Source organism: Amorphotheca resinae (genome assembly GCF_003019875.1).
Source record: "Amorphotheca resinae ATCC 22711 unplaced genomic scaffold M430scaffold_8, whole genome shotgun sequence".
NCBI classification, from domain to species: domain Eukaryota; kingdom Fungi; phylum Ascomycota; class Leotiomycetes; order Helotiales; family Amorphothecaceae; genus Amorphotheca; species Amorphotheca resinae.
In genome coordinates, this window is record NW_020194478.1 from 612,295 (window position 1) to 633,753 (window position 21,459).

Consider the following 21,459-nt stretch of genomic DNA (forward strand, 5'->3'; position numbering starts at 1 on the left):
GTACTGTAATATAATGCAGATGCAGTACATATTGTATTATATATTTACGATGATATTGCCTTTTGCTATAGCAAGGAAGGTAATGTAAGGTATGTACTTGTCCATCTGGAAACGAATTGCCCCTGAGCAGCCTCGCTTCGCGCACGTCGCGCCGCGTCGCGTCTCGCTAAAAGTGATATCAATACATTGTAGCTAGGTACGTAGGTATCGGGCTACAGGATATATTTGCAACATTCATACACGAGATTCACTGTACCTACGCAACAGATAATGAAGGCCACCGTTCGAGATGCCTCATAAGACCTCAACACCGCAGCAACACAATGCCAAAGCCGAGCGGGCTAGGAGATTACTAGCGGGTTCGGCGGTTTCGAGGGAGGATTCTGATGATGAACTGGGATATGAAGACCTCCCCTGGGAATGGATATACGAGGCGCAGAAGCCCCGAGAGGCAGACCAGAATGGGAATGGAGACGATGAGGATGCAGCAGCCTCCACGAAGACGCGGAGGAACAAGCCAGTGCGAGCTACGTCGAGAACCCAGGACCAGAAGATAATTGGAGCGAGGATGGGCAGCTTTCAGTGCCAAGTCGGTGATTGTGTTCTTTTGAAGGCCGAAGGCGAAGGTAGCAAGGCCTGGGTGGGTATGATATGCGAGTTTGCTGAGGACGAGACTGGGGAGAAGAGCGCAAACGTTATGTGTAAGAAGACGGGACGGTATTACAACTCAGACAACACGTTGCTCATTATACCTAGGGTTCTCTTCGGAGCACGAGATTACAAACAAGCATAAGAAGCGATCAGATTTCTTGCCTGTATGTCTTAATACTCCCATGCACGGAGAATATATGCTAATGCTTCCAGAATGAGCTTTACATCTCACCATCCTGGGACCTGAATCCTTTGGAATCGATCAATGGCAAGGCTATAATAATGTCAGACAAAGCCTTCTATGCGAAATACCCGTCTGGTAAGGTTCCACGAAAGTCGAAGGAGTATGGGAAGACTTTCATCTGTCGTCGAGGATGTAATACTCGGACCGCAACTTACACCGAGGAATTTGTATGGGAAGATATTTATCACGGCACGGAAGAGGATGTGGAGGCCTTGATCGAACGGCTCAAGCGTGATACTAAGGCTACGAGAAAGAGACAGAAGGCAACGAAACCAACTGAGGACGACGAGTTCCATGCTCGGGATAACGTCGATGATGAACCAGGGACTCCTCGAAAAAGGCAAAAGACATCCACGGTGTCAACGCCGCGAAAACCCCGAACACCTTCGAAATTAATGACACCAAGTCACAAGAGGTATTGTCTGATAAGCTCCGAAGTTGTTGTTGCATTTAACTAATTTATATTCAGAGTGGTTGTCAAGAAGCCCCTTGAATTTACACCCCTGGGAACACGTATACTAGCTGCTGACCATGTATTTTCCTCACCGTTCCAAACCGCACGATCGAGACTTCATGTCTCGGCAGTTCCTAATACACTACCTTGCCGGGAGGACGAATTTGCCTCAGTATATTCACATCTCGAAGCTGCCATTTCAGATGGCTCCGGAGCTTGCATCTATATATCCGGAACTCCGGGGACTGGCAAGACAGCGACAGTCCGAGAGGTCGTTGCCCAGCTCAATGCCTCCGTCATGGAGGACGAACTTGATGACTTTATATTTGTCGAGATCAACGGCATGAAAGTGGCGGATCCACATCAGTCTTATTCGTTGCTCTGGGAGGCCCTCAAGGGAGATCGGGTTAGCCCCTCGCATGCCCTGGACCTTTTGGAGCGTGAGTTTAATCACCCAACGCCTCGAAGAGTACCCTGCGTTGTATTGATGGATGAACTGGACCAACTTGTTACTAAGAATCAAAGTGTCATGTACAACTTCTTCAACTGGCCTGGCCTGAGGCACAGTAAACTGATTGTGCTTGCGGTAGCAAATACCATGGATTTACCAGAAAGAACTCTGAGCAATAAGATCAGCAGTAGACTTGGTAAGCAATCTCTGTCCCTCATAGATAGATAATGCCCCTATAATGTACATTGTTGAAACAGCAAGCTAACCAACCCCGACTAGGTCTTACACGAATAACTTTCCCTGGATATACTCATGAACAACTCATGAAAATCATCCAATCGCGGCTCGAAGGTGTTCCTGGAAACATTGTAGACTCGGATGCCGTCCAATTCGCCAGCAGGAAAGTTGCAGCTGTTAGCGGTGATGCAAGAAGAGCGCTCGACATCTGCAGGAGAGCAGTGGAACTTGCAGAAGCAGACGCTCTAGAGGCCGAACCTGTCCCGGGAACGCCAAGCAAGAGCGCAGTAAAAGCTAACAAAGGATCACAGCCTTCGAAAACACTCGGTAAAGTCACCATTGCCACAGTGAAGCGTGCTATTAATGAAGCCACGACGAATCCCTTGCAGCAATGCCTGCGCGGGCTACCACTTTCAGCAAAAGTTCTACTTGCTGCCTTGATTGCGAAGACTCGCAGAACCGGCATCGCAGAGAGCATACTTGGTGAAGTTCTTGATGAAGCCAAGCGGATGGCTAAGATGGACACTGGAGGTAACATGATCGAGTTTCTGCTCAAGGATGAGCTTGCCCCCACAAACAAGAACATGCACTCGACAGCTAGGCAATATTCGAAAGACCCTCGAGTCCTTTCTATGGGGACATCAGTCATTGATCTTATGGAGGCTGGTATTATAGGTCTGGAGACACAAAAGGCCGATCGCACAAGCAAGATTCGATTGAGTATTGGTGAGGAAGATGTAAAACTCGCTTTCAAAGATGATCCAGAGATCAAGAATCTTGGATTTTAAGTAGGTATAAATGAATCAATGCCACCAGGAGACCTATTACCCATCTGGTAGTCTAACCAACTCCCTTTCCCGCGCCATTCGCCCAATGATGCAAATAAACCCCTGATTTTTTACAATGTTTCTAGGCTTTTTAAGATCTTCAAAGACCTAGAAATCTGGAAACGCAGTGTCCGACTCATTAAAACTTTTGCCTCCCCAGGGTCGGTTTCCACTCCAGCGGATGAGTTTCTGGAGTTGCGTTCTCGTCCTGCTTCCATACTTTGACTACCTCGGTGTTAGCTGTCGATTCCATGGACATGGGCGGTCTGAGAAGGTTACTCACTGGTCTTATCCGCCTCTCCACAGATTAATCGAAGTCCTGTACGATCAAATGTCGAACTCATGATTCCCGCCTCTGCGTCTAGTGAACCTGGTTGGGCAGTGGTATCTAAGGCCTGGTACCTGTATCCTGACTTCCAGTCCCAGAAACTCATCGATCCATTATCACCTAGATCATTCGTATTAGCAGGGTCAGGCTATCTGGAAAAAGTTGCACCTACCTCCGGAAAATAAAACATTATCCTCGTTAACAGAAAGAGTGTTGATAATGGCATTATGCCCCTCGAAGTTTTGCATGAACGCGCCTTCGGGCAATTTCCATTGCTTAATACTTCCAGTACTGCCGCTCGCGAATGTGAATTCCTTCGGATGGGTAGTCAGTGCCCTTACACCCTTCTTGTGATGTGTCAAAACGCCCATAGATTTTCCTGCAGCAAGATCCCAGAGTCGTACTGTTGAATCGAGAGAGGAGGTAATGACCTGCGGATCGGCTTCCTGACACTTGACGTCGGATACCGTGCCCTTGTGCCCTGACAGAACGTGAATATTACTCCGCGTCCGCATATCCCAGACCCTTGCAACACCATCTCTACCGCCTGTGACCAAAACATCAAGAGTCGGGTGAAGTGACAAAGTGTAAACACCACTAAGATGGCCATGGTAATGCCTGATAACCTTATTCGTCTCGAGATCCCAGCACTTGACCATCTTGTCTTCACCACAGGAGAAAAGATATGGATGTCGGGGAGAAACTGCTAGACCTCTCACTGTCGATATGTGCCCCGTCAAGGTAAGACGAAGAGACCCAGTCGCGAGATCCCAGATCTTGATGGTTCGGTCTCCTGCGCCACTTGCAAACCACTTATTCTCAGGTTCCACCGCCAAACTTCTAACCCAGCCCAGATGCCCAGAAATAACACGCATCAGCTTCCACGGCGCGTGCCACTCAGGCTTAATCTGCATAACCGCTTGTTTGCGAACAAGACTCGAAGAGGGGAGGTTTCGTTGCGCTGTAGGACCATTGGCATTGGGCGGGAGGTTCTCTGTTGCACCACGCCCCCGGACCGTTAATGCTGTTGATGAGCTGCTGCCACCATTCTGATCTTTCGAGACTACCCCTTCTATAAGTTTCGTCGTCCGCGCGTCAGAGGCGTCTTTGTCATCGGTCGTGGTCTTCGGCTTCTTCTTGCGAGGACCGGCGGCGTTTGCTTGCTTGGCTGCAAGAGCTGGTGGTAACTCGCGAACATCATCATACTCGGAGCGTATGCGCGCAGCGATTCCCACGCGGTCAGCTAATTCGGTGACCTCTGGAGCATCCTTGGTCTGGCTTTCCGCGAAGAGCGCTCTTGATCTTTTGGCGTTTTGTTTCACAAGCGACTTGAGGTGATCGACATCGAAGCTCTCATTGACAGTTTCATTGACCGCGACTGCAACCGACATATCTAGAGCTTGGAAATGTATGTGATACTGGTGGGCGGTGGAATGAGGTTGAAGAGGCTGTCCTTTCGAGATCACGGTCTATTTTTCGCGGCGCGCTACGAAGTGCAGCTGCAGCCTTGCAGAAATCAGCCAATCAGAAGAATTAAAACTCTCTCACGTGATGCGCCGGCCTTCAGGCTGGAGGGGTGATGAACAGCTGATGAACAGCAATCTCCCCTTGACCATGAACCTCGTTGATTGAATTATCTTTCTTTTAAGACTTGTTATACCAAGCCTCATATAAGTCTGAGACACTATGGATGAACCCTCTAAATTTGCCATCCATGAGGCCGCCAGGGAGGGAAAAAGTATGATCATCAGCCTCAGCATCAACATGAACCGATACCTCATCAGCTGCTAACTCTAGTATTTGATAGCGAGTGTCGTCGAATCACTTTTAAACGTGAGTGTTCCAGAGCACCCAATCTTTTTTTCTTACGGGCATTTACTTATATATGAAATAGGCCAATCCCAAGCTTGCGAATCAACGTGATGATGATGAGCGGTTGCCCATCCACTGGGCTGTTTCTCACGGCCACGCGGAAACCGCAATCCTGCTATCCGCAGTGAAGGACTTTGATCCTGATGTTCAGGTAGGCCCCTTCTAACTTTTCTTGTGAAGAGATCGCTCACCCCTCATCAGGACGGCTCAGGATGGACCCCTCTTATGATTGCCGTGAGCCTCAAGGATGGAGAAGGGCTGGTAGATCTTTTCCTTGGGAAAGGGGCAGATGTTAATGCCAAAAGTGAGTGGGCAGCCTCTCCCTATTGCTTGCATGTTCAGTCTGTTCACATTTCTCTACAGATTTCAGTGGTCAAGTAGGTTATCTACACCCCGCTTAGTATTATTCTGGTCTAAATAGGAGAACAGACTGCACTTCACTTCGTAGCATCGAAGAATAATCTAGATCTTGCCCGAAAGTTATTGGAAAGCAAGCCGCCAGCGTCGGCCCGAGTGAAGGATAAAAGGGGGCAATATGCCATCCACAGAGCTGCAGCTGTCGGATCGGTCCCTATGGTCGAGCTTCTTTTGAAGCATAGGAGTCCCTTGAACCCGGCTGATATTGCCGGTCAGACTCCATTGCATCATGCTGTAGCTGAAGGACACGGTGGGTCTTGGCCTTCTCTTTGCTTTGCGGGAAATTCTGACAGTCCTACAGGTGACACAGCGGTTGCCCTCTTGAAAGCTGGTGCGGAGACAGATAAAAAGGACGTGGATGGATCTCTGGCAATGGACCTCGCTCCTGACGCTCAGGCAAGTTGTTTCACATGCATAAAGTCAGCGCGTATTAACTTCTTTCAGGTCCGGAAGTTCATCTTGCAAAGTGCAGAGCGTGAGGGTATAGAATTATAGCGTGCTATGAATATTATAATCTAAAAGCTTTCTCAAATGGTTGCAACACCCAAATGTCCATTGAGCATCTTGGGCAAATTCGAAGTATTTCCATATCCTCGTTAAGACAGCTCCTTGAGAAATCCCCGCATCTTTCTTCGTGCTGTTGGTAACTCCTGATACCATCCCGCTTTTATCAAGTCGCCTGTAATGAGGCGATATTTTTGTATCACCTCCCATCCTCTCATTTCACTGTCCTTTCAACGAGCTCCCGATACATAGCTTTAATATCATCAATGTCGCTCCGTAGCTCATCCACCAGCTCGCTCTTCTCCCCTAACATCTCTAATGTCGTTTCATATCTTGCCTTGATCTCCTCAACTTCTGCTTCCAGTTCTGCAACTCTAGCATCTGCAGCCTTCTTCGCTTCAACTTCTTTCATGAGAGCAACGATCTCGGCTCTTGCCTCATCTCGCTGAGCAGAAAGTCTTGCTATATCTTCCTTGGTGGCGACTTTTTCACTCTCCAACCGTCGCACTGCAGAGCTCATTCTTTCTACCAGTTGAACGGACGGTCCCGCACCAGCGGTAGATGCAGACACCATGTCGTTTATCGTTTGATGCGGGGACGATAGTGATGCATTATTCTCGAAGAAGTCGTCTTGATCGGTGTGTATGGAAGGGGTATCCGGAACTTCAGTATTTGCAGTCACTGATTGAAACAAGTCCTGTCTTGTGGGGTTTCCATTCCCTCCTGAAGATCGACCAAGAGCTACAGCTGAAGGGCGACGGGCCTGAAACCGATCCGCTGTGGGCACATCGCTGGTTATAGAGCGAGCCGTTGTTCCCCTTATCGGCAAGGTTTGGAATCCTAGAAACTCTGGGGTAAATCCTCTGCGAGGCGATGCAAGAGGTGAGTCCACACGGCCGGGACTAAGAAAGCCTTGGCCAGCTGTCTCCTCTTGCCATTTTTGTCTCTCCTCATCTATACGTTGCAGCAGCTCAGATTGCCAAGCTTGCCTTTCTTGATCGAATGCTGCCCGGGCTTCAATCAAGGCGGCCTCTGCCTCTTTTGCACGTTGCTGCAAGCTATCAAGCTGTGCTTTCTGAGCGGCAAGCTCTTGCTGCAAACTAGGCAGTTTCGGTCTTAGTTCTTCGAGCTCATCCTCGTTGCGTTTGACTTTCAGGGTCTGTATGCTTGTTAGAACAGGAGTTATAGCAATATTTCTTATCTGACTTACGACTTCTCGAGCCTTTCGTCGAATGTCTGCCTCTCTTCGAGTTGCCTCGTCCCTTTCCTTCTCGAGACTTGTAGCTCTTGCAATCAGGGATGCTTCAATACCCTGCCAATTTTCGCTCGCGACAACATATTGAGTCTGCAAGGTCTCAATTTGCCGTAGTAATTTGGCTTGTGCGTCACCCGTGGCTCCTGTCGATACCTCCTCAGCTCTCGCTCTCATGACTTCTAGTTTGCTTTCTAGCATTTGCTGTTCAGACTTCATCTCCAGCTCTGTAACGCGGGCACGCTCAGAATCCTTCTCCATTTTCTCCCGAAGCTCTTTGATTTGCGCTTGCGCCCTGTCAGCGACGAGATCCTTCTCGATCTTCATATTTGCAATATTTTCCTCAAGTTCTGCAACCTTCTTCCTTTCCAACTCGAGGGATTCATTGGTAAGCTTAAGTTCTGCCTGCTTTCCCTGTGTTACCGCCTCCTCCAGTTGCGATCTTAGATCTGCAATAGTAACGTCTTTGGAATCTCCTGCTGCTTTCAGCGATTCGATTTCCTTTTGTAATTGAAGTATCTGCCTTTGCTTCTCGTTGACCTGCTTCTCCGAGTTTTCAGCTCGTTTCAAACGATCAGCGGCAAGCGCGGCATCCTTTTCTGCCTTTTCTTGCTTTTTCCTGACTTCCGTAAGCTCTTTGTTATCTTCTTGGATCTTCGCACGCAATTTCTTGATTGTGGTAAGATGGGTGAGCTCTTTTTTGGAAAGCTTTTGCCCTTCCTCCATCAATAGTGCGACTTGCTCTTCCTTGTCCGCTAATTTCTTTTCCAGAGAACCCGCAGGTGCCGAGTCACTGGCTTTCCTAGAGGCCTCGGCGCTCTCTTTGGCCAAGTATTGCAACTTCGCTTGTAGTGCGTCAATGCGCTCGATATAGCCATGAATCTCTTCGTGCTTTTGTAATTCAGAGGTTTCGAAATCAGCTTGCAATTGCTTCAAAAGGATATCATATTCGGCTGGTGTTTTTAGTGAGAGCCCCGTATCTGCGAGCTCAGAAGACGGTCTTTCGGAAGAGAGACCGGCCTCCGGGGTTTGATATCGAATCAAGTCTATTGATTCTCGAGGTACGCTGGACTGGGTAGATTCTGTTGAAGGGCGTGACAGTGTCTCGAGTTGTTCTGCCTTCACCTCTAGACCACTCGACTTCCCTTCACTTTCCAACTTCTCTTCTGGGTCAGAAGTAGTTGGCTTGGTGTCAATCATACGTGGCTCCCCATTTTCCGCCTGCGTTTCTGGTTGAGTCCCAGCTCCATCTCCAGCTTCCGTCCGAGCTTCCCTAGGCGGCACATCCAAGCTCTGTCGTGGGCTCTCATTATTCGAATTTGTGCTGTTGTCAGAAGAGGGCGCCAATGATTTTGTGAGGGAGTCGGCTTTCTGCGCTAAATTCTTTGCGGCTATCGCCCTTGCCAGCCGTTCCTGCAAGCGATCGTTCGACTTGCTGCTCCTCGAAGAACTGCGACTAACACCTGTAGCATGTCAGTATCCCCTCCGGAGTTAGAGACCGAGCTGCCTACCGCTCTCTGGCTTAACTGAGACCGATTGCGTTGCTGTCGCTGGCTTGCTTGGCCTTCCACCGTCCTCCGAGCCCTCGGTAAGGATGTTGTCGAGTCTTGACTCTACATTGGCTACTGCCTGCTGGAGAAATGAACCCCATCTTGAAGACTGCTTCGTGGGAGCCGCCATCATTGGAATGCCAGCCGTGCTTCTCTTATGGGGGCGCGTCGCGTCGTTCGAAGTTGCGCCTGGTCATACATCACAGTTCGTTGTAGGTGTAAGAGGAGAGAAGACGGTGTACCCGGTAATTGCCAGAGCGCAATTTGTAAAACAGCCAGGCAGCTCAGACTGTTGGCATAAACTGCATCTGAGATTTCATTGGGGCACAGAATTCCCAACTGCTGCGTGGGGAGGGATTGCGTGTTTCGAGGTGGTGAGGAGACCCGAAACCACATTTCGACTTGCAGCGCTAAAATTAGCAGCATCCCTTCAGAGACGAGGCTACGACGAGGCTGCGAAAGCGCTGTCCTTTCATTGGCATTATCTAAGAAGTCCAGAAGAATGATTCGGACGGGCTACCTTATCATATTCTCGAATACTATATATAGTTGATCACCATGTAGATAGCGGATATACTGTTGCAACTGCGCTTACGCTTGGATATTCAGGAATAAGACCAACAGAGAACTACCAGAACTCTATGAGATAGTGATAACCCTTTCCGGAAGAATACTGCCCAATTTTTCCTCCCACGCTGGATTTTGTTAGACGAGACCATGCTTTTTAGTCTATTGAGTGCGAAACAAGAGATACCGGTTCTATACAGATTTTCTATCTTCGCCCTTTGTGTATCCACCCTTAACTGGAGAACCGTTGACTCCAGGTGTTGGTTTTAGATCCTTGATGAGAACCACTTCGGGGAGTGAAAAGAAAACACTCGGCCAATTCAGGGCATACTTGTCCTGGCTCTGATGCAAGCAGTACCTCAACCAGATGGCCCAAACAATGTAAAAATACGATCCAATCCCCGTCATGATGTGCCTGTTTTACGTTAGGGTGTAAGCCACAAACATTTATGCGATGTACTTACCACCATCCGTGTCCTTCCAAAAGGATTCCCCATGGCAATCCAATCTGGTGACGCCATCGTCGTATATTTGAGCAGAATACTCGATCCAGAGCCCATATTCCGAAGCCCCCTAAGAATATGGAGACCCCGGAACCCACCATCAACCACATCCTTCTTAATATTAACTTGTCTCTCTCCTCATTTGCCAATTGCTCGGAAGGTGACAATGTCCCCGGGGGAATATGCGAAGCGTTTGGGTACTTCTTTCTCAGCGATGGTCGAAGGTTGATTTCCATCATGTAGACGGAACGCCCGACAACGAGAATAGTAATCATAGCAAAGGCGTTCTGGTGGAAGACGGGGTCTTGCAGGTAGTGGTAATATAGCTGACGAATCAGCAGACTGCTTTCGAGAAAAGACAGGACAAGGGGCACCTACCGTGATGAAGATTGCCAGTGACGCCAATGAGAACCCCAGCACTTGGCGGAACAAAACCGAACGTGAGACAGAGAAGGAAGAATACAGCATTATGACTGAGCTATAGATCATGGAAAGCTAGAGGGACTCAGTAAGTTGCTTGAAAGGTAATAGCTAGTAATACAGACCTCGTCCACAAGCTGCATAGGATCTAGGATTCGTGTCAGGCTTTAAACCCTCAAGAAGGATTGCGCACTTATAGAACACTTACATTTCAGCGTGCTGTGGAACGCAAAACTGCCACTGCCTACCAGGGTGTATCCTATGAATGCGACCAAAAACACAGTGTCGTGTTTATATTTAAGGCAATTCCGTATGCCTTTCACACCGAGAGCGATAAACAGCAGGTTCGTGAGCGTGTTAACAATCTCCGCACTGTAGATCGTGGCATAGTAATCCTCTGCAAGTGAAAATTAGTAAGGGTCCCGAGAAGGGCGAGGGGTGGAAGTACAGTACCCTCACACCAATTGATGGTAGACGTTACTGGCGCCCAGAAACCTTCCCGCGTGGGGGGGTATGGCACAGATGGCAAGTGGAAGCCCATGGTGATATAAGATCGCGCGAAACTGTGTTACTGTTGGGCGTGTGGGTGGTTCACCGCGAAACCTCGGACTGTGGAGCGCTGCAAGTGCGGGAGGACGGTATGTCAGTCAAAGCCAGGAGGGGTAATGCAGAAGGCAGTATCAGGATGCAGAGGCCAGCGATTGCGGAATTCAAGTGTGTCGTACGGACAAAGAATACCCTAGGTAAACATCTTGGAGGCAGGGTGGAGGTGGAGGTGAAGGTGAAGGTGAAGGTGAAGGAGAAGGAGGGTGATGAGTGATAAGGCAAAGGCAAAGGGAGTTAAGGTAAAGTGTGGGAAGTGGTAGGTAGGGACTACCGCTGTTCGGCTCCCGCGGGACACCACAACGTACCCGCAGTAGGTCATCGCGTAGCCTATAGTAGACTCCGTGGGTGAACGAAAATAAAAGCTTACCTTGCCTTCTGTTCCGTGTAACACGTCTGTCTTAGCAAGACTGATTCAGAATGGATGCGAAAGCAAGGCGTCTCTAATAAATAGTAAGGTAAATAACAAGACATACCTTAACTAACCTAGACTATTATTAGCTACGACATACTGTAGACTGACAGATACACCTATCTTACCTTAGCTACGTCATGTCCTAAGGTACCGAGGAACATAGGAACACAAGAAATGAAAATGAAAATTAGTCGGTCATGACCTTATCTCCACGTGCTCTTATCGCCACATGACTCCATCTTCAAGTCCTCAAGTGGTGCTTTGATGAACCCTTACCGTACTCGGCGGAAACCTTCAGGCCTCCTCTACAACCAAACCTTACCCCAAGAGCACCGTCAATTCTTCAAATAGGTCTGCCCCCTTGTACTGCGGGCACATCTGCGACGAGATGTCTATCCCAAATGAAGCTCTACAAAAGGTTAGGATCCATCATCAGACAACTCCCCTCCTTCAAGACAGACGTACCTATAAAGAGGTGGACATCTATTCCAGGACCTAAACTGACAGCCATCATTCCAGCTGGTCCAAGAAATTGAGACCCAGGCCATAGCCGCTCAACAACAGATCAACATTGTCAGGTCCCAGATATCAGCCAAGCAGCGCGAAATTCGCATGCTGCAGCTCACTTCCAACGAGGTGTCCACACTCCCTCCCGATACCAACGTGTATGAGGGCGTGGGCAAAATGTAAGCAAGCTCTTCATGACCCCGCTTCTCTTTCTTCATCCCGGAGCTTCGACTTTGTCTTTCTACCGGGTTTGATCACTACTAATAACCCTCTCTTCGCAGGTTCGTCTACAGCCCTATAACCGAAGTTGACAAGAGGTTGTCCAGCGAAACAACAGAGTTGAAATCAGATGTCGAGAATCTAGGAAAGAAGCTCCAGTATCTTGAGACGACACATAAGAATAGCCGGGAGCACATTGATCAGATCTTCAAGAGCGGGGGGCGCGCATGATGAAGCTGCAGGAAAATAGGAGCCTGGGTAGATTGGGGATGATGGGGCGGGATGGGGAGGGATGGACATGTGCCAAACTGGCGGGTGTGTCAGAGAGGGCAAGAAGAACAAGTCAGGGGCTTTCTGTCCGCGACATGGCGTGGATTTGTCCCGAGTAGGGCGATTTGCCGGCCCGTTTCACCACGGTTCATCCGTGAGCGAGTATCATGTGTTATATACCCAGTGTCGTGACATTTGCCCTCGAAAATGTTGGGGTCGCAGTACAGGACCCCAAACAGAGGATGCAGGATGCAGGATTCTCAATCCACGACAGGGGATGGCGAATAGGAAGCAAAATTAAAAACACATAATCCAAGTCAGAAACGATGCCATATGCAGTGCCGATACAGTGCAAAGCGTCCCTGTAGATAAATAAATGGGTATATATATATGTAATACATAACGGTAACATCCAGCGACCTCCAACCACCAAGTATCCGCCAACCATTTCGCAGCAAAACAGCAGCGTTTGGGCGCTTCGTGGGCCACATCCCAGCCAGCTGAGGCCGTACAAGGCCCAACCTGCGTACATTGGGTTGGGCCCAGATTAGTTTGAGCAGGCCCAAGGATTCGGTGACCCATTCGCCATCAAACGTGGAAACTTGGCAGAGACCAAGAGTCGAGAGATCGCGTGTGCCTGCGAGCCAGGGACCCAGGGCGTATCGCGAGGGTCCCCTCGGGAAGGACAAAAGATCGATCAAGCCGTGCCAGGGGACAACGCTCTGGGACTCTGAGTCCTGGGAGGTCGCTTTTACGAGAGTCGCAGGAGTGGTCGACGATTGCGATGCGGAGTATTACGGAGTAATGATAAGTAGTAGAGTTGCAGAGTTGCAACTTGCATCGTAGGCTGCATGCTCCGCAGTAGGCTGCAAGCATCTCGTACTCGTAGCAGTAGCACTGTAGTAGGGCTGGCTGCTGCTTGGGCCGAGTTGAACGATGACTGGTTTGATTCTCGCGGCGTTCACCCTTAAATCAGCCCCCATGCCCATCTCCCCCTCCCCCTCCCCCTCTTCCCTCCCGCTGACACCGCCTGTTTCTAAATCCCACATCTTTGCACCCAACTCTGTCAGACTCCTCTTCTCTCGTACGTCTCTCCATCATCATAGCCAGCAGCGATCGATCGCATTTCCTCGAAGACGCACCCGTATCGTGCCTATCGCCAACCGATACATAAGGTAGTCAAGTCGTATAGTTGATAGCTGTACCCCGCTACATAGTACAGAGCCGACGACGTCCCATCCAAGGAAGCAGGGCTGTGTTCCAAGCCCTCGCGATTTGCCCAAGGCCTTCCGGTGATTCACAGAAACATACCTGTGATTTCCCCCCGCAGAAACCATGAGCAGCTATTACTCTGACGAGGATGACATCGATATCCGCATCCGTCACGGTCGGGGATCCCCTATCTATCCAGAACATCGACACGCTCCCATCCACCCTCCCGTCCACCCTCCTGCCCAACGCCCAATAATTTACACCCATGGACCCAGCTATCGGGTCCCTGAATACCGCGACCCGAGTCCGCCGCCCAGGCCCCGATCAATTATCAGCCATCGAGCAAGTCCGGAGCGGGCACCCATCCCTCCCCCAGTAATTATCAACAACCGGGTCTATAACGATTATGAGGACGAGGACGAGGAGGAGGATGCGCGCTACCTCCAGTTGTCCCGTCCCGTTCATCATCGATCGCGGTCTAGGTCGCGACCACGCTCCTTCGTCTCTCCTCGTTCGTCCCGGGAGGACTATGAATTGGAGCAGGCTCGCAAGGAGCTTGAGGCGTATAAGCTGGAGGCTGAGCGAGAGAAAGAAGAGAAGCGCATTAAGGAGGAGATGGAGTTGAAGAGGTTACGCGATGAGAAACGGGCTAAGGAGGAGAAAGAACGCTTGAGGAAGGAAGCCGAGAAGGCGGTAGAAGAATTCAAGCAGAAAGAGGCCGAAAAAGCGGCCAAAGAAAAGAAAGAAAAGGAGCAGAGGGAGAAGGAGAAAGAGGAGCGGGAGAAGGAGTATAAGAGACGACTCCAGGAAGACCTGCGGAAATCAGGTATGTCTTTTTGTCTATCTCCCATTGGACATGTACTCGTCCTATGAGCCATACTAACTCAGAAATCTTCTACCTCAGGTATGGACGAAAAACAAATTGCCGCTGTCTTGAAGAAGGAAAAGTTCGTCGAGCCAGCCCCAGCCCCAGCCCGGGAAACCTACACCAGAATGTCCCGAAAATATCTCTCGATCGAAACGCTGAATCGATACCGAATCGACTACGAATTCGATATGGTAGGACACCCTCTCAAACTATTAGAAAAGAGCTAATGAAATCCCAGGATCCCGAATATGTTCTTATCAAGCGATGGGTTCCAGGTTCGTGTCATTCCCCATTCCCCCATTCGACTGACCCCCTTCTCCTTAGGTTCTTGAAGCCTGCCTTTATCGCAAAGCTCTGCATTCAACAAAATAGAGTGCTAACCTTGCTTTTAGAACACGAGCAAGATTTATTGTGGAACCACACTCGTGAAATCCGAGAGCTCAGACAGCCCACCACTATTCTTGCCATCGAAGGCAAGAAGAAACACCATGAGCCCGAGTTTGAATTCGTGCGAAAGAAGAAGCACCACGAGAGGAAGCCGTCTCCTTCCGCATTGCTAACCTACCTAGCCGGTGGCAGGCGATAAGGAGAGGATATGAAGAGGGAGTAACGACACACACTCGTGCATCTTGAGATTTGGATTTTTGGAGGAGTCTTGAGCTCCCTTGTGGAGTTGTTGCTTTTTGGTGATATTTCAAAATTCTCGTTCCTATACCAAATCGAAAATACCCAATCAATCAATAAGAGTCCGCCCGAAGGATTGAGATCAAGTCCTTGACATGTCATGAATCGGGGGGTTTGAGGTGAAAACTTTTGAATTATTTGAGTGGTATCTTTGTTGGTCCAATTTCAAAAAGTAGTGTTGTTACAGTACGCCCTCGCCATGCGTATTTTTCCAGGCTAGCTCCGCTCTTCTAATCAATTCTTCATACAGTGTCCATGCCAAGGCTGAGCTCACAGCCTTGCGTCCCATTCGCAGCCCCAACCCATCGAATAGAGATTTAATGCCGTCATCCCGAACCATCTTCCGCCCGGCATGAAGCATATTGTAATAATCCTTCGGCTGCAGTTGTATCCTGGTCTTGATAGCATCGAAGGGGTTCGTAATGGCTGTCGCAAGGCCAGCTGCTAATATTCCGGAGCCAAAATTGATGTATGCTGACGTAGATCCTTTCATGCCTACTGATAGCTCCCCCGTAACCGGGACTTTTTGAGCTACCAAGCTCAGTCTCTTCTTGAGCTCTTCGTAAAATAGTACGTAAAGCCCTGCGTATGGTGCGTCTCTGATAGCTGTCGCTCCAAATCCCGAAAAGAATCCTCTGAGTCCTTCGGTCTTGAGGATGTCCTTGCTAGCACCGAGAATTGACTGATATGAGTACAGATTCGACTCGTACCGGACCTTGATGATAGTCATGGGCATCAAAATGAATCCTGCCACAGCTCTGGCTACAGCGCCGGTCGTGAGGTTTGCGAGATTCGACAGCTTCGGTAGGGAGGAGGAGGTTGGCATTCTGCCGTTCTCCACCACCCCCATCGAGCGCAGGAGGTTCGAACGTGCAACATTCTGGCGTAGAGCGTTCAGCCCTGTGAAGTAGATGGCAGAACCAAACCCAGTTCGCAAAGCTGAAGGAACTGTTCCTCGCCAGAAAGATCGGATGGAATTCGGTGACTTGGAGATTTCGCGGATGGTGGCAAGCAGGGACGTGTGGCCGGATTGTTGTACACGGGTTTTGAGAAGGTCGGCAGGCTGTAGGAGGACCGCGGAGAGAACGCCCGACGACAGACCAGCTACAAAATGGAATGCTAGAAGGGCGTTAGGCACATGGTGCGGAAGCTTGAGTGAAGAGCAGGGAGGGGAGTAGAGAGAGAAGCAGAGAAGAGCTTGCTTACAAGACGACGATCTCCCAGCCTGAGCGCCATTTGACATTTCGATCCCTTTCAAATTAACATGCTGGGATAACAGGTAATTGGACAAGATCCTGCGATGCTGAGTGTATGCTCAAAACATCGCCGGTCGTTGCGCTCTTTTGTGTAAGGTGAGGTAAGGTAAGGTACAGTCAGTAAGGGCAGGGCGAGCTTCGAAAATAACAGGAGAATTCCGTAAACCCGCGACGTCACTCGGCCGTTGCTGACCTTGCTGACATCGCTGACTGGGCGACCCCTGTAACCTCGGTCGACTATTCCGAATCTAAAAGCATCAACAACAACATCATGTTATCAACGTGCACGAGAAATCTACATAAGTGCCTATCATCTCGTGATGTATTATTCTACTAGTCTCTAGAAAAAGCAAAAGATACCCATCTTAACGTTCCCCACAGATACCGCAGTCATGGCTATTGCGGTAAGCGTGCGCCTCGAAATCCCACTGTCTTCTGTATACTATTGCAATTACTAAGATCCGGGTCAGGCTGTAGGTCAGCTCTGCTCAACGGCGTCAATGAGCCACAACCTTGCCCTGTGTCAAATCTTAGTAAAGAAAGCTGTGGACGCTGGAGCTAAAGTACGCCTCCTATGTGATCCGAATCTTCGAATCTGACTCTCAGCCAGGCCCTTTTCCTCCCCGAAGCAGCAGAGTAAGGCTCCCTGGAGAGCAAGATGTTTTTTCTAATATGAACTGGCTCCTGGGTTCTACATCTTCCTATCTTGAGAGTTATAGGACCGCCTGCACCTCACTAACACGTCCCACGACTCATTTTCGTGGCATGATAAAGCAGTTACTGACTTACCGACTATCAGTTATATCGCATCCAGCCCGGCGGAGTCAGTATCACTTGCTCGACCAATGGAGACAAGCCCTTTTGTCCTTGGCCTAAGGAAAGCAGCTAAAGAATCCGCTTTGGCAATCAATGTGGGGATCCACGTGCCCGCCAGCGAGGGCAAGCTCAGCAATAGGAGCTGCTGGATCAACGAAAGAGGGGACATCGAAGCGGTTTATGACAAACTTCACCTGTTCGATTATGGTGCTTTGAAAGAGAGCAACAGTGTGGAAGCTGGGAAATCCATCGTTCCCCCCGTAGATACGGTCGTCGGTCGTGTTGGCCTCACAATATGTTTTGATGTACCTCGTTCCCCTACCCCCTGACTTCCTACATAGCTCCTCCTCTGACATCACATAAGCTTCGATTTCCTGAGATTGCGTTGGCTCTCAAGCGTCAGAATGCTCAGATCATCACATATCCTTCCGCATTCACAGTTCCGACTGGGAAGGCGCATTGGGAGGTCTTACTGAGATCCAGAGCCATTGAGACTCAAGCATATGTTATTGCTGCCGCTCAGGTTGGCTTCCACAACGAGAAACGAAGGAGTTATGGACACTCCATGGTCGTAGACCCATGGGGCAAGGTCATTCTGGATCTCCCAGGGGAGGGAACCGAGCCAGAAATTGGGATTGTGGATATCGATTTGGATTACAGGGAGAAGGTCAAGAGTGAGATGCCGTTACTTAGGAGAACAGATGTATACCCCGAAGTTTGAAGACCAAGAATACGAAGCATTTTGAACTCGCAACACCCATTAACCTCGCAGCATAGACAGGCAGGTTGATTATTACCTCTGATTGGAAGTAAAAATTATATTTTTATGTACGAATCTCTACATGGGCCCTACCCCAACGCCTACGATGCAAAGTAGTTGAATATCTAAGCAACGTTGTTGAACCCCTTTTTGAACGCCATCTCTACGGAGTACATGCATATGCCGCCAAACCACAACGCAACTTAACCATTCGGTATTACCGAACGGCTACTCTATCCTCACAATCCTCAGGATCTCCTCAGACAGGACCAGGCCCTCTATTCTCTCTGAATTAAAGTGCTTTCTTCTCGCCCTTCTTTTGCTCCTTTTCCCTCTTAGCATAAATGCTGGCGGTGAACGGATCTTCGAATCTCAGGGCAATAAGGTACACCGCCAACACCTCAGCGGTCAACAAAATCCCCGCGGGCTTCCCAAACCAAAGTGCCGTTCCCAAGAAGCTCATGGTGGATCCGTAATACATCGGGGCACTCGTGACATTGAACGGGAACCCCGTAACCATACTGTCCATCAAGATGCCAAAATAGTCACCCAGGTATGTGCCCGTGACACCGAGAGCCCACATGGAAGAGAGGACGAGCACATTACCGCAAGCGAAGAGCCCACCTGCGATAACCTTTGTGAGCCCCGTCTCGAGAAGCGGATGCGAGGGCTGGGTTCTCAAGGCTTGTTCATAGAGAAAGTCGCGGAAGATGCCAAGGGAGAAGATCGCTACTGCTAAGCCGTAACATGCTAGACGTGAGTTGCCGCCAGCAAGCTTTGTGAGGATCTTGTTATGGTATTCTGGGCGGCTCGTTAGGTTTGCTGAAGGAGAGCTGGATTGGTGTCACACCGACCTTGACGAGCGACGACACTGCAAAGCTGGGCGTCAGTTCTGTTTGCTGCGCACGGATGTATTCTGGGGGGTGGAAGTTGTGGCTTACTTCCAGAAGATAGGATTGAACGCAATTGAAGCTGCGGCAACTGAAAGTACCTTATGAGCGACTGTTTAGCCGGGCGGCTGGGTAGTTCTATGCATACCTGCGAGACTTTTCTGGTCAAAGTCTATGAGGCTTTTGCTGCCCACAAAACTTGTCATTTTGATCTTGAATCCTTTATGAGCGACTGGGAAGAGGAAGGGAAGACAGAAGCCCGTGAGAAATTAGGAAGAGTTGCGCGCGGTCGTGTGGATATCGTGACAGTACTCGTGTAGTTAAAGGTGGGCAAGTTGAGATTTTATGACGTTAGGTTGAACCCGGGGCTCCGAACAGGGGTCATGAGGCTCAACTTTCCAAGACACACGGCTGAGTGCTCTATCATAATTGCTCAGAAAAAAAAAGTGATTTATTTCCAAATATTCAATAAAAGCCTGGATATTCCCTAGCGATCACGAGCAATGCAACGTGAAGGCTTTGATCGTCCTTGATATACACCAATGATCCTGGATATCTTCGTGCGGGACAAGTTACAGCCCATCTCCCAAGCGCCTTTTCCGACCCATCACGCCTACTCAACATGACTACTGCCGCCGTGTCCTCGTCTTTTTGGCTGTGGTTGCAGCATCTTCCTCTTCTTCGTCCTGTCCCTTCTTGAGATCCTCATCCAGCCCCCATTCCTCTTTGTCGTACCAGTCTTCGCCATCAGACATATCGCGATTGGCACCAACGTGGGCTTCGGCTTTTGCCCATTTCATGACCAAATGTCGATAGCGATCAGCCTTAAGCAGACCTTCATAAACGCTTTGCGCGCCCCGGCAGACTTCCTCCTGCTTCTGTATATACAGTTGCAATAGTCTCCTAGTTTCCTCCGCCTCGTGTTTCGGTAATCCAAGGTCCCGATCTGGATGCGAATTCGGTGGCGCCAGGAAATATGGATGTACAAAGGGTTCAATGCTAGAATCGGGAGTCGCGGACCGTGTTCTACTAGTTGTAGTGTTGTCTGAAGCAGCTTGTGCTTGAGCTCGTGTTCGCATGCGATGAGGAGCAGGTATATCCTCTTCTTCCATCCCTTCGTCTGCACCGATGGCTTCGGTCTCCAGTGCTTGTTTTCCGGTGGTTCCCTCATGCCCTGAAGCTTTCGCTCCTTCTTCCACTTCCATTGATCCATCATCAGGGGCCTTTGTACTGGTATCCGGTGTTTCTTCGGCTTTCTTCGAATGGTCATCGCCTTCCTGCAGCTCTTTCAGTTTGCTATTTCGTTCATTTGGCCCAGCATCTGCGTCAGGTGTTTGCGTCGCGGATGTCATAGTTATATCTGTTTCAGTTGCGGTATTTTTAATCGCCTCTTTTGCCGCGTCAAGCACTGCTTCCACGGGCTGTTCGGCCTCCGCAATCAGCAGCCCGGCTTGCTGCACCGCTTCGTCTGATATTAATGTGCCAGTTGACAGATGCTCTCCATCATCCTTGACAATTGACTTTCCATGGTTGCCTCGGAGCATATCCCGATCATCGCCGAAGAGGAGAATGTCGTCCTCGGTCTCTACAGTCTCGCAGGGAATCCATGTATCATCGCCGCTCAGCCTTGTTAACAGATGTTTGATTCTCCATAGCGAAGCCTTCTCTTTTTGTACCATCTCGCATGCTTGTCGAGTTAATTCAGTGAGGGTATTTGATAGGAAAGGTTTTGACAGGGTCGGATGGTCAGGTAAATCGGATGCAGCTGTCAACGGCGCGAGAAGGTCTAAGCATATTGTTAGCGGGGGAACCAGCTTTCACTCCTCAGATATGGAGGGATCCATACGTTCAATCTTCACGTCCGCATAAGGGTCAAACTCTGCAGCTGCAGCCATCGCAGCCTGGGCCCTTTCGTCATCATCCTCGCTATCAACCTCGTAACCATCCTCGTCAACCAGTGGGGGGTTTCGACTTATGATATCCCGCTGAAAACCGGCGTGTTCGATTCTCTGGTATTAGTATCAGCAAATGCGCCAAATGTGTGGATGGGCCCTTGTGCTATTGCGAGACAATTGCCTACCCTTTTGTAAACTTGAGGGCCTGTTGGTGGAGCCAATTGACCGTCATGGACATATCTCGCCCTCTTTCTCAATTTATTCCCTCGGTTCATAAGCTGTTCGACCGAACTGTCGGAATCGGAGTCTACATCGCAGGGTACGATTAGCAAGATTCTCGCAGATTGGTCGGGCCACAGGGGTGTTGCCGTACCGTATGCTTTTCTCTTAACAGCCTTTTTCATGCCAGCAATGGTTTCGGCGAATATAGCTGCCTGGGAGGCCATGGCGACCACTGAAAGAGGGGACCGCGATCAAGTCTTTCTGGCGGACGATCCTCCTAGCCCAGGAGCTGAGGGGTTCCAGGAGAAGGGCAGTTGGGAGGATAACCTTGGTTCGAAAAAGTCACGGAATGGAGATTATAGGCAGAGTCTCTGATGTGACTATACGCCCGAGTAACAACAGCCGCGGAGTCGTGTTCTGTGTCGAGCTTGTCGAGAAGAAGAAGGGCGAGTTGGATCGGGTCGATCAAGCTGACTTGCACTGGGGCAAGGCTGTCGGGGTTTATGCATTATGTAATACAGTATGTAAGGCAGCCTAGGCTCTTTTCTGGCAAGCGCATAAGGCA

The 21,459-nt window shown here is 49.6% G+C and overlaps 13 protein-coding genes across 13 annotated transcripts; 6 read left to right on the forward strand and 7 right to left on the reverse strand.

The window, feature by feature from the left end:
* Window positions 1–220: 220 nt before the first annotated feature.
* M430DRAFT_43219 (hypothetical protein) lies at window positions 221–2,825 on the forward strand (the record flags this gene model as incomplete). Its single annotated transcript, XM_024867601.1, has 5 exons — window positions 221–701; window positions 757–815; window positions 865–1,310; window positions 1,365–1,996; window positions 2,080–2,825. Exons 1-5 carry the CDS (start codon window positions 290–292, stop codon window positions 2,823–2,825), a joined length of 2,295 nt encoding a protein of 764 aa, XP_024719540.1. The 5' UTR covers window positions 221–289.
* On the reverse strand, window positions 2,715–4,628 carry M430DRAFT_142220 (hypothetical protein). Its single transcript, XM_024862752.1, has 3 exons — window positions 3,365–4,628; window positions 3,148–3,312; window positions 2,715–3,089 (listed from the first exon to the last, which is right to left on the reverse strand). Exons 1-3 carry the CDS (start codon window positions 4,581–4,583, stop codon window positions 3,004–3,006), a joined length of 1,470 nt encoding a protein of 489 aa, XP_024719541.1. The 5' UTR covers window positions 4,584–4,628; the 3' UTR covers window positions 2,715–3,003.
* A 160-nt stretch (window positions 4,629–4,788) lies between these two features.
* M430DRAFT_255045 (hypothetical protein) lies at window positions 4,789–5,489 on the forward strand. Its single transcript, XM_024865253.1, has 5 exons — window positions 4,789–4,930; window positions 5,000–5,025; window positions 5,087–5,215; window positions 5,266–5,368; window positions 5,428–5,489. The coding sequence occupies exons 1-5, from the start codon at window positions 4,879–4,881 to the stop codon at window positions 5,463–5,465; spliced, it is 348 nt and encodes a 115-aa protein (XP_024719542.1). The 5' UTR covers window positions 4,789–4,878; the 3' UTR covers window positions 5,466–5,489.
* A 595-nt stretch (window positions 5,490–6,084) lies between these two features.
* Window positions 6,085–7,582, reverse strand: M430DRAFT_35772 (hypothetical protein; the record flags this gene model as incomplete). Its single annotated transcript, XM_024866808.1, has 2 exons — window positions 7,196–7,582; window positions 6,085–7,144 (listed from the first exon to the last, which is right to left on the reverse strand). Coding segments are annotated over exons 1-2 (1,309 nt in total), but the record flags the coding sequence as incomplete, so codon positions are not given.
* A 1,166-nt stretch (window positions 7,583–8,748) lies between these two features.
* M430DRAFT_255049 (hypothetical protein) lies at window positions 8,749–9,411 on the forward strand. Its single transcript, XM_024865254.1, has 2 exons — window positions 8,749–9,161; window positions 9,211–9,411. Exons 1-2 carry the CDS (start codon window positions 8,832–8,834, stop codon window positions 9,274–9,276), a joined length of 396 nt encoding a protein of 131 aa, XP_024719544.1. The 5' UTR covers window positions 8,749–8,831; the 3' UTR covers window positions 9,277–9,411.
* M430DRAFT_142230 (hypothetical protein) lies at window positions 9,283–11,124 on the reverse strand. Its single transcript, XM_024862753.1, has 6 exons — window positions 10,731–11,124; window positions 10,486–10,674; window positions 10,403–10,425; window positions 10,236–10,352; window positions 9,819–10,183; window positions 9,283–9,769 (listed from the first exon to the last, which is right to left on the reverse strand). The coding sequence occupies exons 1-6, from the start codon at window positions 10,816–10,818 to the stop codon at window positions 9,547–9,549; spliced, it is 1,005 nt and encodes a 334-aa protein (XP_024719545.1). The 5' UTR covers window positions 10,819–11,124; the 3' UTR covers window positions 9,283–9,546.
* A 406-nt stretch (window positions 11,125–11,530) lies between these two features.
* M430DRAFT_142232 (hypothetical protein) lies at window positions 11,531–12,621 on the forward strand. Its single transcript, XM_024862754.1, has 3 exons — window positions 11,531–11,713; window positions 11,815–11,981; window positions 12,084–12,621. Exons 1-3 carry the CDS (start codon window positions 11,684–11,686, stop codon window positions 12,250–12,252), a joined length of 366 nt encoding a protein of 121 aa, XP_024719546.1. The 5' UTR covers window positions 11,531–11,683; the 3' UTR covers window positions 12,253–12,621.
* M430DRAFT_277186 (hypothetical protein) lies at window positions 12,314–13,026 on the reverse strand (the record flags this gene model as incomplete). The annotated part of the gene is made up of 1 exon (XM_024865702.1): window positions 12,314–13,026. A coding segment is annotated over one exon (418 nt), but the record flags the coding sequence as incomplete, so codon positions are not given.
* A 1,413-nt stretch (window positions 13,027–14,439) lies between these two features.
* On the forward strand, window positions 14,440–15,261 carry M430DRAFT_35775 (hypothetical protein). Its single transcript, XM_024866809.1, has 3 exons — window positions 14,440–14,562; window positions 14,610–14,646; window positions 14,764–15,261. Exons 1-3 carry the CDS (start codon window positions 14,497–14,499, stop codon window positions 14,955–14,957), a joined length of 297 nt encoding a protein of 98 aa, XP_024719548.1. The 5' UTR covers window positions 14,440–14,496; the 3' UTR covers window positions 14,958–15,261.
* Window positions 15,237–16,298, reverse strand: M430DRAFT_104932 (hypothetical protein; the record flags this gene model as incomplete). The annotated part of the gene is made up of 1 exon (XM_024860968.1): window positions 15,237–16,298. One exon carries the CDS (start codon window positions 16,296–16,298, stop codon window positions 15,237–15,239), a length of 1,062 nt encoding a protein of 353 aa, XP_024719549.1.
* A 275-nt stretch (window positions 16,299–16,573) lies between these two features.
* M430DRAFT_43227 (hypothetical protein) lies at window positions 16,574–17,879 on the forward strand. Its single transcript, XM_024867602.1, has 5 exons — window positions 16,574–16,715; window positions 16,782–16,874; window positions 16,922–16,947; window positions 17,111–17,432; window positions 17,492–17,879. Exons 1-5 carry the CDS (start codon window positions 16,704–16,706, stop codon window positions 17,846–17,848), a joined length of 810 nt encoding a protein of 269 aa, XP_024719550.1. The 5' UTR covers window positions 16,574–16,703; the 3' UTR covers window positions 17,849–17,879.
* Window positions 17,880–18,179: 300 nt separating this feature from the next.
* Window positions 18,180–19,103, reverse strand: M430DRAFT_43228 (hypothetical protein; the record flags this gene model as incomplete). The annotated part of the gene is made up of 4 exons (XM_024867603.1): window positions 18,926–19,103; window positions 18,829–18,868; window positions 18,742–18,758; window positions 18,180–18,688 (listed from the first exon to the last, which is right to left on the reverse strand). The coding sequence occupies exons 1-4, from the start codon at window positions 18,981–18,983 to the stop codon at window positions 18,180–18,182; spliced, it is 624 nt and encodes a 207-aa protein (XP_024719551.1). The 5' UTR covers window positions 18,984–19,103.
* Window positions 19,104–19,403: 300 nt separating this feature from the next.
* On the reverse strand, window positions 19,404–21,118 carry M430DRAFT_28975 (hypothetical protein; the record flags this gene model as incomplete). Its single annotated transcript, XM_024865836.1, has 3 exons — window positions 19,404–20,563; window positions 20,624–20,786; window positions 20,858–21,118. The coding sequence occupies 3 exons, from the start codon at window positions 21,116–21,118 to the stop codon at window positions 19,404–19,406; spliced, it is 1,584 nt and encodes a 527-aa protein (XP_024719552.1).
* Window positions 21,119–21,459: the final 341 nt, after the last annotated feature.

What these genes read in the sequence shown, in the direction of transcription:
- M430DRAFT_142230 (XM_024862753.1), bottom strand. Translation starts at nt 10,818, where the DNA reads ATGGGCTTCCACTTGCCATCTGTGCCATACCCCCCCACGCGGGAAGGT. An exon ending in TACCATCAATTGGTGTGAGG is followed by an intron (nt 10,675 to 10,730) that starts GTACTGTACTTC and finishes TTTCACTTGCAG; the next exon opens with AGGATTACTATGCCACGATC. An exon ending in CTATGCAGCTTGTGGACGAG is followed by an intron (nt 10,353 to 10,402) that starts GTCTGTATTACT and finishes GAGTCCCTCTAG; the next exon opens with CTTTCCATGATCTATAGCTC.
- M430DRAFT_35775 (XM_024866809.1), top strand. Translation starts at nt 14,497, where the DNA reads ATGTCCCGAAAATATCTCTCGATCGAAACGCTGAATCGATACCGAATC. An exon ending in TCGACTACGAATTCGATATG is followed by an intron (nt 14,563 to 14,609) that starts GTAGGACACCCT and finishes ATGAAATCCCAG; the next exon opens with GATCCCGAATATGTTCTTAT. An exon ending in TATCAAGCGATGGGTTCCAG is followed by an intron (nt 14,647 to 14,763) that starts GTTCGTGTCATT and finishes CCTTGCTTTTAG; the next exon opens with AACACGAGCAAGATTTATTG.
- M430DRAFT_142232 (XM_024862754.1), top strand. Translation starts at nt 11,684, where the DNA reads ATGTCTATCCCAAATGAAGCTCTACAAAAG. An exon ending in CAAATGAAGCTCTACAAAAG is followed by an intron (nt 11,714 to 11,814) that starts GTTAGGATCCAT and finishes CCATCATTCCAG; the next exon opens with CTGGTCCAAGAAATTGAGAC. An exon ending in TATGAGGGCGTGGGCAAAAT is followed by an intron (nt 11,982 to 12,083) that starts GTAAGCAAGCTC and finishes CTCTCTTCGCAG; the next exon opens with GTTCGTCTACAGCCCTATAA.
- M430DRAFT_43227 (XM_024867602.1), top strand. An exon ending in TTCCTCCCCGAAGCAGCAGA is followed by an intron (nt 16,948 to 17,110) that starts GTAAGGCTCCCT and finishes ACCGACTATCAG; the next exon opens with TTATATCGCATCCAGCCCGG. An exon ending in GCCTCACAATATGTTTTGAT is followed by an intron (nt 17,433 to 17,491) that starts GTACCTCGTTCC and finishes ACATCACATAAG; the next exon opens with CTTCGATTTCCTGAGATTGC.
- M430DRAFT_255049 (XM_024865254.1), top strand. Translation starts at nt 8,832, where the DNA reads ATGTTGTCGAGTCTTGACTCTACATTGGCTACTGCCTGCTGGAGAAAT. An exon ending in GGATTGCGTGTTTCGAGGTG is followed by an intron (nt 9,162 to 9,210) that starts GTGAGGAGACCC and finishes TAAAATTAGCAG; the next exon opens with CATCCCTTCAGAGACGAGGC.
- M430DRAFT_142220 (XM_024862752.1), bottom strand. Translation starts at nt 4,583, where the DNA reads ATGTCGGTTGCAGTCGCGGTCAATGAAACTGTCAATGAGAGCTTCGAT. An exon ending in TAATGTTTTATTTTCCGGAG is followed by an intron (nt 3,313 to 3,364) that starts GTAGGTGCAACT and finishes CGAATGATCTAG; the next exon opens with GTGATAATGGATCGATGAGT. An exon ending in TGGAGAGGCGGATAAGACCA is followed by an intron (nt 3,090 to 3,147) that starts GTGAGTAACCTT and finishes ACACCGAGGTAG; the next exon opens with TCAAAGTATGGAAGCAGGAC.
- M430DRAFT_255045 (XM_024865253.1), top strand. Translation starts at nt 4,879, where the DNA reads ATGGATGAACCCTCTAAATTTGCCATCCATGAGGCCGCCAGGGAGGGA. An exon ending in GGCCGCCAGGGAGGGAAAAA is followed by an intron (nt 4,931 to 4,999) that starts GTATGATCATCA and finishes AGTATTTGATAG; the next exon opens with CGAGTGTCGTCGAATCACTT. An exon ending in GGCAGATGTTAATGCCAAAA is followed by an intron (nt 5,369 to 5,427) that starts GTGAGTGGGCAG and finishes ATTTCTCTACAG; the next exon opens with ATTTCAGTGGTCAAGTAGGT.